Source organism: Staurois parvus, unplaced genomic scaffold, assembly GCF_062004578.1.
Source record: "Staurois parvus isolate SC_StPar_1 unplaced genomic scaffold, SC_StPar_1.0 ptg000604l, whole genome shotgun sequence".
NCBI classification, from domain to species: domain Eukaryota; kingdom Metazoa; phylum Chordata; class Amphibia; order Anura; family Ranidae; genus Staurois; species Staurois parvus.
This window is the reverse complement of record NW_028318400.1, coordinates 7,528,192-7,543,497: the sequence shown is the minus strand read 5'-3', so window position 1 is coordinate 7,543,497 and position 15,306 is coordinate 7,528,192. Positions and strand designations below refer to the sequence as shown.

At 40.9% G+C, this 15,306-nt stretch overlaps 1 protein-coding gene across 1 annotated transcript in view; it reads right to left on the bottom strand.

Moving 5' to 3' along the window:
* The window catches only part of PCDH15 (protocadherin related 15), a gene marked incomplete at its 3' end in the record, with an annotated part of 1,039,494 nt that overhangs the window by 703,636 nt on the left and 320,552 nt on the right, over positions 1-15,306 (bottom strand). Inside the window, exons 3-4 of the mRNA XM_089692803.1 lie at positions 2,881-2,895; positions 1,043-1,108 (exon numbers count right to left, since the gene is read on the bottom strand). Of these exons, the coding sequence (XP_089548929.1) occupies positions 1,043-1,108; positions 2,881-2,895 (81 nt within the window). The remainder of the gene's footprint in view (positions 1-1,042; positions 1,109-2,880; positions 2,896-15,306) is intronic.

Here is a 15,306-nt window from a genome sequence, read left to right as displayed (position 1 = left end):
TGAGTAGTGTCACTGGCTGCAATGGAGGCAGGAGGTGAGGGGACATCAACAAGGTAAGTTGAAGTAGGTCAAAAGAAGTCCTTTGGCAGAGACAAGGACACTGCCCTACAATGATAAGGTGGAGGTGTCTCTTTAAGGACATGAGTGCTAGGTAATATGAAAATGTAATGCTTATGAGTATTCACTACTTCGCAGAGATCACAGTGCTCCCCTGACAATGGTAAGATGCCTTTGAAAGTTGACAATGGTACTGGAATCACCATTGTTGTAGCTCTGCCCCAATATTCCATCAGCCTATTTTATAATGTTCAATACTACTTAATTAAAAGAACACAATGTCTGAATGTGGTTGAGATGCAAAGAGCACCCATAGTCTAGAGAAATACAACTTGTAAAGTATGTTCATAGGCATTTATTGAGAAGCAGCAATATGTACATCAAGCCAACACAATTTGGGGAAAATTATTCACCCTTTTTTTAGGGCTGTTGCTACCTACTATTGGATGGGAATAGTTCCCATAGCAGTTACATTAAAACAAGATCTCGGAAAATAGGATGGCATGATGCCGGATTTACTTGCAGAAGCAGCAATCTATAACCGGCATCATGTCATCCTGTTATCCAAAATATCATTTTTCATATGACCGTTCCCATCCAGTAGTAGGCAGCAAGAGTCCTAAAGAAGGGGGAGTTCTTTCCCCAAAAACACGTTGGCTTGATGTTACATCTTCTCAAACATCTATGAACCATGCTTTACAAGTTTTATTTCTCTGGACACCAGGCACTCCTTGTATCTCAGTCCACATGCTGTAATGACCACAAGGTCACACAGAAAAGGTAGCAGCCAAACCTCTAAGATGGCTTATCGCCACTATCCATCATTGGGCACAATCCACTGGAATGAATCTCTTCCTTTTTACTTACAAAAATACCCACACACGACCAGTGACCAATCCAGTCAGTCCCGCATGGTCTCCAACATCAACACAATGTCTGACAGATGTGTTAGCAATGACTCTAAACAAAATATAAATGTTCTTACCATTTGCACTTTCTTCATCAATAGCAACTATCGTTGCTGGTGGACCAGATCTAGCCAGTTCACAATCTACAAGGAAAGACAAAACAGAGAGTAATTAGTCAGCAGAATGACTGTCTCATAATGTTAAGTAATTATGTGATGTTATTGGTATGGCTGTTTCAATATAGATGATTGGTATCTTATACTGCACAGAGCATTGCAATTTAATGTCTGCACACAAATGTTTTACAATGTCTACTTATACTGCCATAACATTGCATTGCACTGAACAGAGTCAATGACATTTTCGCACACCTTTACAACTAAAAATCACAAGCACCTGGCACGTCACAACATAGAACAGGTCACATGTCACAACAAAAGCTGTATATGGTCTCACAGCAATGATATTGCCTACTCCATTTTCACAAGGGTTTGATCATATATATGTAAAATGGAGTGTTTGAATACAGTACATGTGGTAATGACTCTCGGTACTAGTTATTTAACCTCTCACTGACCACGTAATGCATATACAGTATGTGGCAACAAAGACATGGGATTTAATGCCCAGCCACTGCACATCTGCATCCATGGTGTTCTAAAGTTGTGCGTTGAGAGCAAACTCTTTGCACGCTTCCAGAACATATATCAAGCTGTCAGCAACAGCTCTCGGTTTCCGTTTGGGAGACAGGCTTCTGATCATATGACCATGTGAGGTCCAATCACAGTGGTCACATGATACAGAAGCTGAAATGCCTCCTAGGCAGTAAAACCCTTAAGGGCTTCTGGGATGTAGCATTACGGGGTTAGTCTTTTGTAGTCATTAACATATTTACTCACCCAGTTACTTGTTATCTCTTTCAGGGAACTCCAGGGGTGATAATAATTTAAGCTCTGTACTCTACAATGGCCATTGCAAAGTGATATCGGGTGTTGGGGGTCTTTCCACTGACATTGTGAATACTTGAGTTAAAGGGCAATAATTTTTCTCATAATGGTAGTGGAAAGTAGGTGGAGGATGAAACTAAGAATTATAAGTTTAAAGAATATGTAAACCCAACATTTCATATTCTTTATATGTGCCTGCTGTACTAAGTACTTGTATGAAAAATATCCTGTTCTCTTTGTATTGCTTCCTTTGTGTGAAATCCCTGGTGTTCCTGCCAGTCCCTTTGCTTTCCTATTAAAAACTGACCACACTAAGCAGGAAAAAACATCATGGTCAGCTCTCTAGCTGTGCTAGTAAATCAGTATGCTCTCCTCCAATTATCGGACTTCTGCTGACATTGCCCCCTTCCCAGGAAAGCCTTTCACTGGGAAGATCAGTGTTCTGCTGTTTCTCCTCATCCAGCTCTTATGCAGCTGAGAACAAAGGGTATGTAATAGCTTATAAAAAAGGGAAAACATGTAAGCAATTTTATTATATCTATATACAAATGTTTTGCCTTTCATTTCTATTTTAAAGTGAGGGTTTACAATCACTTTAACTGTCAGAGACCCTTAAGCAAATTAGAAGCTGGTGGCTGATCCAACATACTTCTGTGCCCAAAAAAACTGAAATATTAGAGCTCCTAAATGTGTTTCCCAAGTTTGTAGTATTTATAGTTATTAAGTCAAAGTTCCTCAAGACTGGAGAGGTATTATGGTAATTTACCCACAAAATAACAAGAAGAGATGAACAACAGAGAAATAGTGTAATTAAAGCTTTTCAACAAAAACAAATATAATTGGAATTTAATTGAGATCAAAAGGATCTAACTGAAGTGAGTGAGCTGCACTTGAACAATGTTATATGTTGGAATGGATATGAAAAACAGACAAGCAATGCTCAGGATTTTACGCTCTTGAGATCTTACCCTCAAATTGCCAGTCTGAAGTCAAAAGTACATTCATCAAAGGAAGCAGAGAAGAATTATGAAAGAAAAGAAATGAGAATACAATCATTCTTTTATAGACTTCACATGCAAACAGCAGAATGTAGGAATTAGAAGGAAAATAGAGACTGTTAATGGGTACATTAAATCCTACAATGTTTTTGTTTTTTAATTTCCTTTTCAAGCTATTCTCCATTTTTCTGCAGATTTAATTTTTTAAGACACATCATCAAGATCAATAAACTGTGTATAGCATTTTTACCAATACTGTTTCCTGATGTCTGTTTGCACACTAAGTTTGCATTGTACCAAATGAGATACATTCACATTTTATTTGGTGCCATTGAATGCTATGTGTATGTCTCATATACGTTGGTTGCCATCTGTTTGAAGATCATTCACAGTAATAGCCTAAACACAAACATTGCATTGTGGATAGAATTAAATATTACTTGCAAATGCATGAGAAAAGTAAAACATTTTGTTAGTGTGTATTTAAAAAAAGTATCACACAATTTCTTTCATGACAATTATGTTGTTCATTGCTGCCAAATTCTAGTTTTTACTTTTCAATATTAGCTTTGTTATCTTTAAATGTTTTTTAGGAGCAATGCCAAAAAAACAATCTACCAGATATGATGTACCAGTTTACATGTGTAGAATGCACAGATTCCTTTCTTATGGTGCTGTTGTGTTAATTGGAAAGCAAATCTAATTTTGTACTGGATTTAACTTATTGTCCATAAATGTATGTCAACAATGCAGTTAGTGAATAATGAAAGGCATGTGTACAGCATTTGCCTTTAACATGACCCCCTAAAAACATTCTGTTTGCCCTCAATAAAAAGCATTAAAGTTCAAGTTTATCTTTACCCATACATGTACTAAGTAGTACATTAATCCCAACTCTAGCCTAAACTTTTGTTTTTAGTTTAGCTGGGGAAACTTGGAAAAACTACATTCTTACGTCAAGCGTTGGTTGCGGTCCTTGAACATGTTAGAGAGGCTTCTCTTCTTGTCTTAGAGAAAACTGTCAAATAAATAAGAGGAGTTTTCAATGGAGTTGGGTTTTATTCAGTTAAAGGCCTGGGCATAAGAGATATGTTCTTTAAAAACTGCATCTAAATTCCTAGAATAAAAGAGAATGCCCAGCACTTCAGAATAAAAGAGAATGCCCAGCGCTTCAGGAACAATTACAAAAGATGAGGGTTATCCTGCAGATGACTTTTCAAGCTTCTTACCAGATATTCTAATTCACGTATGCCAAATGGGTCCAATAAACTGTCAAAATAACCAACTCTGTGTCTTTTTTCACCTTTGCTTCCCAAATATCTTCAACTCATCATATGGGAAACCCAAAAGAAATTCATACAGTGTAATATTTTCTTTTCTTTTGGGTTCAACATGTGATTTATTCAACAGTTTATTTAGTGTTTCCGATGTAATGAGTTGCAGATTTTGGGACGGAAAGGTGAATGAAGGAGAAGAAACACAATTGGTGATTTTGACAGTTTACTGATACAATTTGTCATAAGTGAATTGGAAATCTGATTTTGAACTGGTCTGTTCAGCTGCTTGGGGGGAACTTGTGCACTGGTGGACTCTTTAAATAAATTCCAAGAATGTACCTTATATTCCTTGATCTACCTTCCCCCACCACAACCCCTCTGCAGTGTTATTGTGAAGTCCTGTTTTCCAGAGAAGCTGCAGGGGGTATTGTTTAACCACTTGCCCTCCAGAGGATTTACCCTCCTTCCTGACCAGGCCATTTTTTGTGATACGGCGCTGCTTTACTTTAACTGACAACTGCGGGGTCATGCAATGCTGCACCTAAATTAAATTTACATCCTTTTTTTCCCCACACATAGAGCTTTCTTTTAGTGGTATTTGATCGCCTGTGTGTTTTTTATTTTGTGCGCTATAAACAAAAAAATACCAGCAATTTGCAGTATGCAGAGCCATACAAAGCAGTGTGCAGGAGCTGACAGGGGAGAGATCTGTTTTATTTATACACAGGTCTCTCCCCATCCGAGATATTACCCATAACCGGGTGTGAGAAATTGCTATCTGGGACCCGGTGATTGATAGCCGAGGCCGCGAATGGTGGCGCAGGTAGGAGGCCCACGCCCCCTACCCAGAACTGCAAAATCACGTATATATATATGTGATTTTGTGCACCCATGCCACCCTGTAGTAGTATTTCTGCTATAGGGTGGCATGGAAGCGGTTAAAGGATAAGTTTATTTTCTGAAACAAATAATAAATGCACTTTTGCAGGTAAAAGTTTTTTTTCTTGAAGGCCTATAAAACATTGCACCCATGATCAGCAGATCATGGGTGCCATGTCAGGCTCTTGCAGAAAGTCAGTACTGCCAGTACACTGGCAGGCAAGCAGTTACTGAAGTCCAGAAAGACTAATGAACTACAAGAACTCTCACCAGTGCCCTCGAAAAAGGCTGATGGTACTTGTTGGCATTCATTCACAGGAAACTAAAATAGGTTTTGCGGGCACCACTGATAAACATATTGTAACAAAATTTATATTAGATCTTTTATCTAGTACCCTTTGATTTGTACACAATGTCAGTTTAAGCAACATCACACAATAATAAAAATTGCCAGATTTTAACCCTTAGTACTCTATACAATCTGAATGAATAATATTCTTTATATTTACCAACAACTTTGCATTGCAAGGGCTGCCGGATTTGATACAAATTGAATGGATTGTTAAGATGGTGTCTCCTATTATATAGTTACAGTATGGTAGATCTAAAGAAGACTACAAAGAGATTGTACAATGAGATTGTATAATGAATGGTCAGATTTACTTTACTCAGCCCTAAACTACTCCTTCCCCCCTTTTTATCATCTGTTTGTTTTCCATTTCTTTACAAACTTTTTTTTTTTTGTTCTTTGTTGATTCTTGTGCCAAATAAAATATCACAAAATTTAAGAAAACAAAAAACATAAAAAAAAATTATTTAAGTTATAAATATCTTATCAAAAGATTTGTCATGTAAACTAAATTTTGTTATAAGTTTTAGAGATTTTTGAGAGTACATAAGAGAAGACATTATCTAATGAATCCTGCATTTCATAACAATCAGATTTCCTGTTTTGGTTTAGCAAAACAAGATTGGAAATTATTTTTGGATTCCTTTGGACTAACAATTATTATTTCAGTTATAAACATGCTTTGCAAAACTTTGGAACAAATGATAAGTGCATATTCTGCAATTGTTCAGTGATTAGGCTACCTCTTTATATTTATTCTTAGTGCTTAGCTAATGCTAGAAGGAGACTAGAATGTTGCATCACTTAAAGAAAACTACAGAGTATGATTAAGCCTCACACTCCTACCTCCATCACCACTTGGCAGCTCTCTGCTGTGCTCATGTTCTCATTGTGGACAATGAGGACAGGACCCACTCTGAGCTGATTGACCAGGGGTGGAAGGCTTGGCATGCTCCTTGCTAGGTAGTGGGTCACTGCTTCTGGCTAGCCTTTCTTTCAATCTAATTGGCCAGCGACACACACCCTTGCCTCTAACTGCCCTGCCCAGATTGGCTCCATTTCTCTCGTGTGTGATTTGAACATCACAAGCCCAGATTTTTGCCCTGACTTGTCTGCCTTGTATTCCTCATTGCTGAGACCTGCTTAGATTGCTGACCACTCTTTTAGATTGTTGCCTAACTTAATTTGGACTGTTTACTGGACTACTTTTATATGCCAGCCACCCTATACCTTGGAGCTGTCTTCTGGATTATGCTTGCACGCTACCAGCCTTGACCTAGGAATGGTTTACTGGACCACACAGCTTGCCCTGATCTTGGACTGTCACATGGAAGTTCTTGAGTGGTGCCACATACCCAGTCCTACTAGAGCATTGTGTACTAAGACCTGGCGGCAACCAAGTATCAGTAGGTCTGCTTGCCTTAAAGTTAAACTATATCCTGACTTTAAAAACTATGATAAGTCAGGCTCTTAACCTACCTGCTTTCTTCCAGTCTTCTTTGTAAAGCATACTAAGCTGCACAAGTGCAGTTTAGTTTACTTTCTGGCACAATGCCTGTATGCCAGGATTACTGCACTCCTGTATACAAGCAGGAATGATGTAATCCCATCCTGGCCAATGAGGATGGCCACAGCCCATCCCCCAGAAGACTCAGAATAAAAGATGCCAGTGCCAGAGAGGGACATCGGATCATTGAATGAAGGTAAGTATCACAAAGTTTAATTCCACTTTGAGGGAACAGGGACTATGATAAAAAGAAGATATACATGCTAGCTATAGCTTCTAAACTAGGCATTGGGCTGTGCATTGTCATTCAACACACTTCCTCAGGGCCAAGGTCTTCCTAGACCCACCCATCCCTGTGACTGGACAGTGAATAGGGAGACAGCTCATCTATATCACTCTGCTCTCTCTTCCTATCAGCATGATGCTTGTCAGTACATGAGACTGTTCACTTTTCAAAGGCAATGTTAACTGAGCTATGTATATAAATAAGGTTAAGCTACAGTCAGGTCCATAAATATTGGGACATTGACACAATTCTAACATTTTTGGCTCTATACACCACCACAATGGATTTGAAATGAAACTAAGAAGATGTGCCTTAACTACAGACTGTCAGCTTTAATTTGAGGGTATTAAATCCAAATCAGGTGAACGGTGTAGGAATTACAACAGTTTGCATATGTGCCTCCCACTTGTTAAGGGTCCAAAAGTAATGGGAAAGAATAATAATCATAAATCAAACTTTCACTTTTTAATACTTGGTTGCAAATCCTTTGTAGTCAATTACAGCCTGAAGTCTGGAATGCATAGACATCACCAGACGCTGGGTTTCATCCCTGATGATGCTCTGCCAGGCCTTTACTGCAACTGTCTTCAGTTCCTGCTTGTTCTTGGGGCATTTTCCTAATGATGGCTTGCTTCACTGATAGTGACAGCTCTTTGGATCTCATCTTGAGAGTTGAAAGCAACAGATTCCAAATGCAAATAGCTCACTTGAAATGAACTCTGGACCTTTTATCTGCTCATTGTAATTGGGATAATGAGGGAATAACACACACCTGGCCATGGAATAGCTGAGAAGCCAATTGTCCCATTACTTTTGGTCCCTTAACAAGTGAGAGGCATATATGCAAACTGTTGTAATTCCTACACCGTTCACCTGATTTGGATGTAAATACCCTCACATTAAAGCTGACAGTCTGTAGTTAGAGCACATCTTGTTAGTTTCATTTCAAATCCATTGTGGTGGTGTATAGAGCCAAAAATGTTAGAATTGTGTCGATGTCCCAATATTTATGGACCTGACTGTATGTGTGCTTCAATGAACAAATCATGCGCTAGCAAAAATCTTGTTTTTTTTCAATTTGTCTTACAGATGATTGAATATTCAAAGCGAACACAGCAGCTCAAAAACAGGACTGAATGTTATGTGCTACATATCATCAGAATTGCTTTTGGCAGTGCCTTTTGAAATAGTCCAATAAAGTGTACAGTATGTCCAGCCAAAACTATTTTGCGTGCTTTTCATAAAGTGGAGAAGAATGAGAACCTCTGCCAGGTTTTTACTGTTATGCAGAGCACATTTAGATCGATTCCCCTTGATTCCCTATACATTTTGTTCTGTTGATACTGGTTTTCCGAGATAGAAAAGTAGGGGCAAATCTTTAATGGTAGAATAGTGCATAAGCTAGAACCAGGACAGAAGGGTAGAGAAGATATCTTGAATTTAGTTCTGGATACCAATACATTTCACCAGGAGTTCCAATCCTTTGTCACTCTACATTTGATATACTGTACATCATACTTTCATGAGACTACAGGTTAATATGCAATATGTAAAAAATTCAATGAAAACCTATGCTGAACAAAATATTTAGAGTGATATCCTTGCTTTCCCCTGGCAATCTTTGCTTTCAATATTTGAGTCGCTTATCTGGAACAAGCATGGTTGATCAGGACTTACGTCTGACTCAAATAATTGTTTGCTTGTTATAAGTTATTAGGAAAGTATTGGAGTCAGAGATAGCCTAGAAATTTATTAAAGTGGTCTAAAAGCTGTTTTTTTCTTGAATATAATAAACACATCATACATACCTGCTCTGTGCAAAGGATTTGCACAGAGCAGCCCTGATCCTCCTCCTCTCAGGTCCCCTTCCAGGGCTTCTGGCCCCTCCTCCTTGTCAATGGCCCCCAGACTAAGACAGCAGCAGAAGTCATGGGTCAGCCAATGAGGAAAGAGACCCTGGAGAGCCGCTGCTCTCGTACACCTTCCTGGATTGAGATCGGGCACAGGTACTTATTGCAGGAGATGCGGGGGGAGCTACACACTGAAGGTTTAATACCTTCATGCATAGATTGCATGAAGTTAAAAAACCTTTAGCCTTTAGAACCACTTTAAATTCAGTTGGAGATCAGTCATTGCAGCAGAAGATTCTTCTGAAAGCTGTTTCCAGTTTTTGTGTAGCAGAGAGCAAACATTTATGCAAAAGGAAACAGAGTTCTTATACACCGATCTATCCACTTGCGGCCGCTAGATACATAAAATAGATGTACTGTACGTTGTTTATGGTACATAAATAAAAAAGTTATTATTTTCCATTACCAGAATAAACATTGAAATTAATTCTACTGTATCAGCTGAGCATTATAAGGACTGAGCATAAAAATTGTAGTAGGAGTACATTTCTGAGGTTTTACTGCATAAAAGGTGCATACTTAAACCTATAAGTTTGACACTGAAGATGATGCCTGGTTTTGCATTATTTAAGATTCTGTCAACACAAACTAAATATTCAACAGTTTTACATAGTTATATTTACCCCTTTTTCCAAACTCCTTTCTTCATTTGAAACAACAAATATTTCTGTTTTAGATTTTAGAAAATAATTTTACCATATTGCAGCACCCTTCTAGAGCAATGTAGTTTGTTTGGCAAATGTAGTTAGTTCCTCTGTAATCAGTGGAGCAGGTGTTGATTATTCAGGCTTGCTCAGTGCCTCACAGTCTTCTGCTCTGATTGCTCCTCCCTGTATTCTAGATAATTATAGTATGAGGAAGAACAGAGTAAGCAGCCTGAATATTTATAGGACTCCAGCCAGAAAGTGGTTTGAGAGCCCATAAATAGTATGGGGCCTGAGACAGGAGGAGCAGAGTTCTTGGGTCCATTCCTGTTGGAGGAGGCCACTTGAGCAGGACTATTGGAGGCCCCCCTAAGAACACATCAAGGTCCCAGGTAAAAGCCTTAGCTGAGAGGCCTATTTTCAAGCTTAGTCCTGAAGTCAGTTTGGATCTGCAGAAGCTCACTGGAGAGTGCCAGGAGAAAGTTAGGGGAGAAGTGTCCAGCTGTCCTATGGTAGAGTGAGTCTGAATCTCCCTTACTGGTGATCCCTTGGCCGTGTGAGTAGATAACCCAGGTGTTTGAAAATAGTGACTGTGTGTAACTTTTGGTCCTTTAAGGAGACATTATAGTTACTGTCAGCAGTAGAGGTTCTGTGGGACATTTTCTTTGTGCATCTCAAGCAAGCTGGAAAAGAGTCCTCAAAGTGTTCAGTTCATTAGCTTTGGTGTATTCCATGCTCCCTTCACCCCATCCAAGTTTATTGCCCTGGAAGTGCTCTGAAAGTGCAGTGGCTCTAGATCTGAGGGGAGCATGGAAAGAGAAAAAAAAACTGCATTTTTTTCTTGAACATGATTGGATGAAAGAAATCAGCAGAGCTTTGTCTCATTTCAGAGCTTCCCCTCGGATATAAAGCAACTGCACTTGCAGTGCAATATATTTACCATTAGTAAATAAAACCCACAATATCTTTATGAAAAGAGGGTATACTTGCTTATGTACTGAGTAAAAAATTTAGAGCTGATTTACACTGATCCAGCAGGAAGATGACTCAGGGATGACATAGCAGCTTGATGCTTTTTGGACAGATATTAACATCTTAACCTTACCCTAGAAATTAGTCAGTGACAGGGGCGGACTGACCATCTGGAAACTCGGGCACGGCCCGGGGTCAGTAGGGGGCCCCATGAGATGCCCCTGGTACCTTTTTCATAGGCTTTTTTGAGTTTGGGCAAGGACACAGGGGACCCATGATCCCCTATTGCCCGGGGGCCCCATGAGTTGTCAGTCCGCCCCTGGTCAGTGAGGTCCCAAATGTTTCTGTTGAGATTATTCTTCCTTACATAAAAAGAATGTCTGTAATGCAGATAGTGGGGTTGATTTACTAAAGGAGAACTGGTATATTAGACTGTGAACTTTAGAAGTGCAGTTGCTCCAGAGCTTAGTAAATGAGGTAAAGCTTTACTTTGTAAAGAATACCCAATCACATGCATGGAAAAAAACAGCATTGTTCCTTGCACATGATTGGATGATGAAATAAGCAGCACTTTTTCTCATTTACCAAGCTCGATAGCAACTTTACTTGCAATGTTCACAGTCTGTTTGCCTTTAATAAATCAACCCCAATGTTTTCTCATATATTTTTAAGGCAAAAGATTTCTTTAAAGTGCAACTGAACTCTAAAAATAAAAAAAGGAAGTAGGGATTTTTTGGAAAAAGACATGCAAAAAAAACCTTCCTCTTTCCCCCAACAATTTTTATTTTCTGTGTACACTGCATCGCATAGCAATAGAGATTGTCAGGGTGTCATAAGGTGCAAGTATGCTGTGTTTATTTGCACTTTATGACAAAAGCCCATCCAGCACATTGTTGTTTGAGGACAGGTTCACATATGTGCGGGTGGTGCCGCTGTGGATCCGCACAAAAATCCGTGCAGCCGCATCACCTACATAGAAGAATGGCATGCTGCCCGCACTGGGATCTGAGGTTCCCGTGTAGGCTGCGTTTTCAGAAGAAGTGCAGGGACTTCTTCCCTGCGTGCCCCAGGGCACGGGTGTCCATTCAAATGAATGGGCTTTCGTGCCTGTGCAAAACGCGGCCCGAAGGAACGCAGATATGTGAACCATTGGTAATACTGTTTTGTGATTAATCATACAAGTAAATAATGTGGGCCCTTATAGACTTTTATTATTATTATTATACAGGATTTATATAGCGCCAACAGTTTGCTCAGCTCTTTACATTATAGTGGGAGACAATACAGTAACAATACAGTTCAATACAAGAGGGAATTGGTTGGAAGAGTAGAGGATTCCAATATTAGCAGAGGGCGGGATAGGCTTCCCTGAAGAGATAGGTTTTCAGTTATCGCCTAAAGGTAAGTAGAGTAGGTGATAGTCTGATAGATTGGGGTAGGGAGTTCCAGAGGATGGGTGATGCCCTGGAGAAGTCTTGAAGATGAGCATGGCAGGAGGAGATAAGGGAGCTAGAGAGTAGGAGGTCTTGCGAGGAGCAAAGTGTATGGTTTGGGTGATATTTAGAGATAAGATTGGATATGTAAATTGGGGCAGTGTTGTGGATGGCTTTGTATGTCATAGTTAGTGTTTTGAATTTTATCCGTTGGGCAACTGGGAGCCAGTGGAGGGATTGGCAGAGAGGGTGGCAGATACAGAATGGTTAGTGAGGTGGATGAGTCTGGCAGCAGCGTTCATGATAGACTGGAGGGGGGATAGCCTGCGATGAGGTAGGTCAATGAGGAGGGAGTTACAATAGTCGAGGCGTGATATGACAAGGGAGTGGATAAGTTGCTTAGTGGTTTCCAGGGTTAGGAATGGTCGTATCTTGGAGATGTTGCAGAGGTGTAGTCTACATGATTTTGTCAGCGATTGGATCTGGGGCTGGAAAGACAGATGGGAGTCTAGGATTACACCTAGTACCCTGGCATGAGGGGATGGACTGATGATTGTGTTATCAATATTTATGGTGAAGTCAGTGGAGGTGGCACTGGCAGGGGGGAATACTAGGAGCTCAGTTTTGGAAAGGTTGAGTTTGAGGAAGTGGAGTGACATCCAAGCCGATATGTCACTTAGTAGGCTAGCGATGTGGGTGGAGACTGAAGGGGTAAGGTGAGGGGTAGACAAATAGATTTGCGTGTCATCAGCATAGAGATGGTACTTGAAGCTGTGGGAGTTTATCAAGTGACCAAGGAAGGAGCTGTAGATGGAGAAGAGAAGGGGTCCAAGGACAGAACCTTGAGGGACCCCTACAGAGAGAGGGAGTGAAGAGGAGGTGGCAGCGTTATAGGTAACACTGAAGGAGCGCTGCGATAGATAGGAGGAGAACCAGGAGAGAGCAGAGTCTCTGAGGCCAAGAGAGTGTAGATTTTGAGGAGGAGGGGATGGTCAACCGTGTCAAAAGCCACAGAGAGGTCGAGTAGTAGGAGTATTGAATAGTGGCCGTTGGTTTTTGCAGTTAGTAGGTCATTGGAGAGTTTTAGTAGGGCAGTTTCAGTGTAGTCAGACTGTAAAGGGTCGAGAAGGTTGTTGTCAGTGAGGTGGGAGCTCAGACGATTGTAGACTAAGCGTTCAAGGAGTTTAGAGGTAAATGGCAGCAGGGAGATGGGCCTTAGGCTGTTCAGGTTGGTGGGGTCTAGGGAGGGTTTTTTAGGTATGGGAGTGATGTGCGCGTGCTTTAGAGGGGAGGGGAAGGCACCTGTAGAGAGGGAAAGATTGAAGATGTGAGCCAGGGAGCATAGGATGGAAGAGGAGGGTTACTGAAGGAGTTGTGAGGGGACAGGGTCCAGGGGGCAGGCAGTGAGGTGGGCTTCTGAGAAGATCTTAAGGACCTCTTTGGTGGTAGCGAGGTCAAAGGACGAAAGTGTTGAGGGAGGTATGGTATGAGGAATGCTAAGTGGGGTGGGTTTCTGTGTAGTGGCGATGTCCCTACGAATTGCATCGATCTTGTTTTGGAAGTGGTTTGCAATCTTGTGGGCAGTGAGTGAACCGCTGGGTGGCGGCGGAGAAAGTAGAGAGTTAAAGGTAGAGAAGAGCCGACAAGGACTCAAAGAGAAGGTATTAATGAGAGTGACAAAGTAGGCTGGTTTGGCAACGTGAAGGGAAGAAGTGTATGTTAAGAAGGCAGATTTATAATGGGTGAACGCTTGGTGGGATTTGGTTTTACGCCATAATCGCTCCAGCGCGTCATTTGAGATTTCGAGTGTGGTTAGTCTGCCAAGGTTGTAGAGGTCGGGGCCTGATGTTTCGTGTTGTTAGGGGAGCAAGAGAGTCTAGAGCGGATGAAAGAGTTGTTGTAGACAGCAGTGGCCAGGTCAGGGCAGGGCAGGGGGTTGATGCTGTCATAGAGTTGGTCAGTTGCAGAGTGGAAGGGAGCCAGGTTTAGGTTTCAGAGATTTTGGCTGGTAATTGTTTGCTGTTTGGTAGGATAGGTGTTAGAGGACGAGGAGACTGTGAAGGTGATGAGATTATGATAAGAGAGGGGAAAGGGGGTGTTTGTGAGGTTGTAGGGAGTACAGTGGTGAGAGAAGACAAGGTCTAAGGTATTCCCGTTGGAATGAGTGGGGGACTGTGCACACTGTGCTAGTTCAAAAGAAGAGGTTATGTGGAGGAGTTGGGATGTAGCTGGGTTATTGGCGTTAGTAGGAATGTTGAAGTCTCCGAGGATGCTCAGAGGAAAGAAAGTAGGGTAGCCAGGTGGCGAAGTCATCAAGAAAGCAGGTCACGGGTCCAGGAGGCCAGTAGATCACTGCAATCCTCAGAGAGATCGGAGAGAATAGCCGGATGCAGTGGGTCTCGAAAGAAGAGAAGGATAGAGAGGGAGGGTTAGGGAGGACTTGAAAGGTGCTCAGAGGTGACAGAAGTAGACCAACCCCACCTCCTTTCCGACCACTGGGCCTGGGTGAGTGGGTCAAGATGAGGCCTCCATAGGAGAGTGCTGCGGGGGAGACAGAATCTGCTGCTTGGAGCCAGGTTTCGGTGAGTGCAAGAAGGTTAAGGGAGTGGGAGACGAAGAGGTCATGGATAGAGGTGAGACATGGCTTGGCTTATTATTTAATTTGAGTTCATTTGGGCACGGCTGATCTAGAAAACTAATGGACAGTAGAGATGCAATGAACCTCCCAAGATATGAAAATATAAATACAAGCATATTTTGACCCTGATAATATCCAGTATTTCTTTAGTTACATGTTTCATTCTGACAATGCAGGTCAAATGTGGTGGCACGTTTACAGCTCATTTACAGCTACCTTCAACAGGTGTGATTGTAAACAAACTTCATGTTATCACCATAGTAATCATATGATCAAAACCATGACAATCCAGTGGTCTCGGAGCAAGAAAGCAAAGTAAATGAAAATTAGGTCATTTAAGACACTTACATGATATAACGTTTTGTCCACATGGCATCTCTTTCTTGAAAACAAAACTCCAGAAGTTATTATATGGATAAAACTACTTCTAACATACAGTAAGTACAGTATCAAACACTATATTAATACGATTAATTGGTGGATGTACTTTATCCAAAGTAT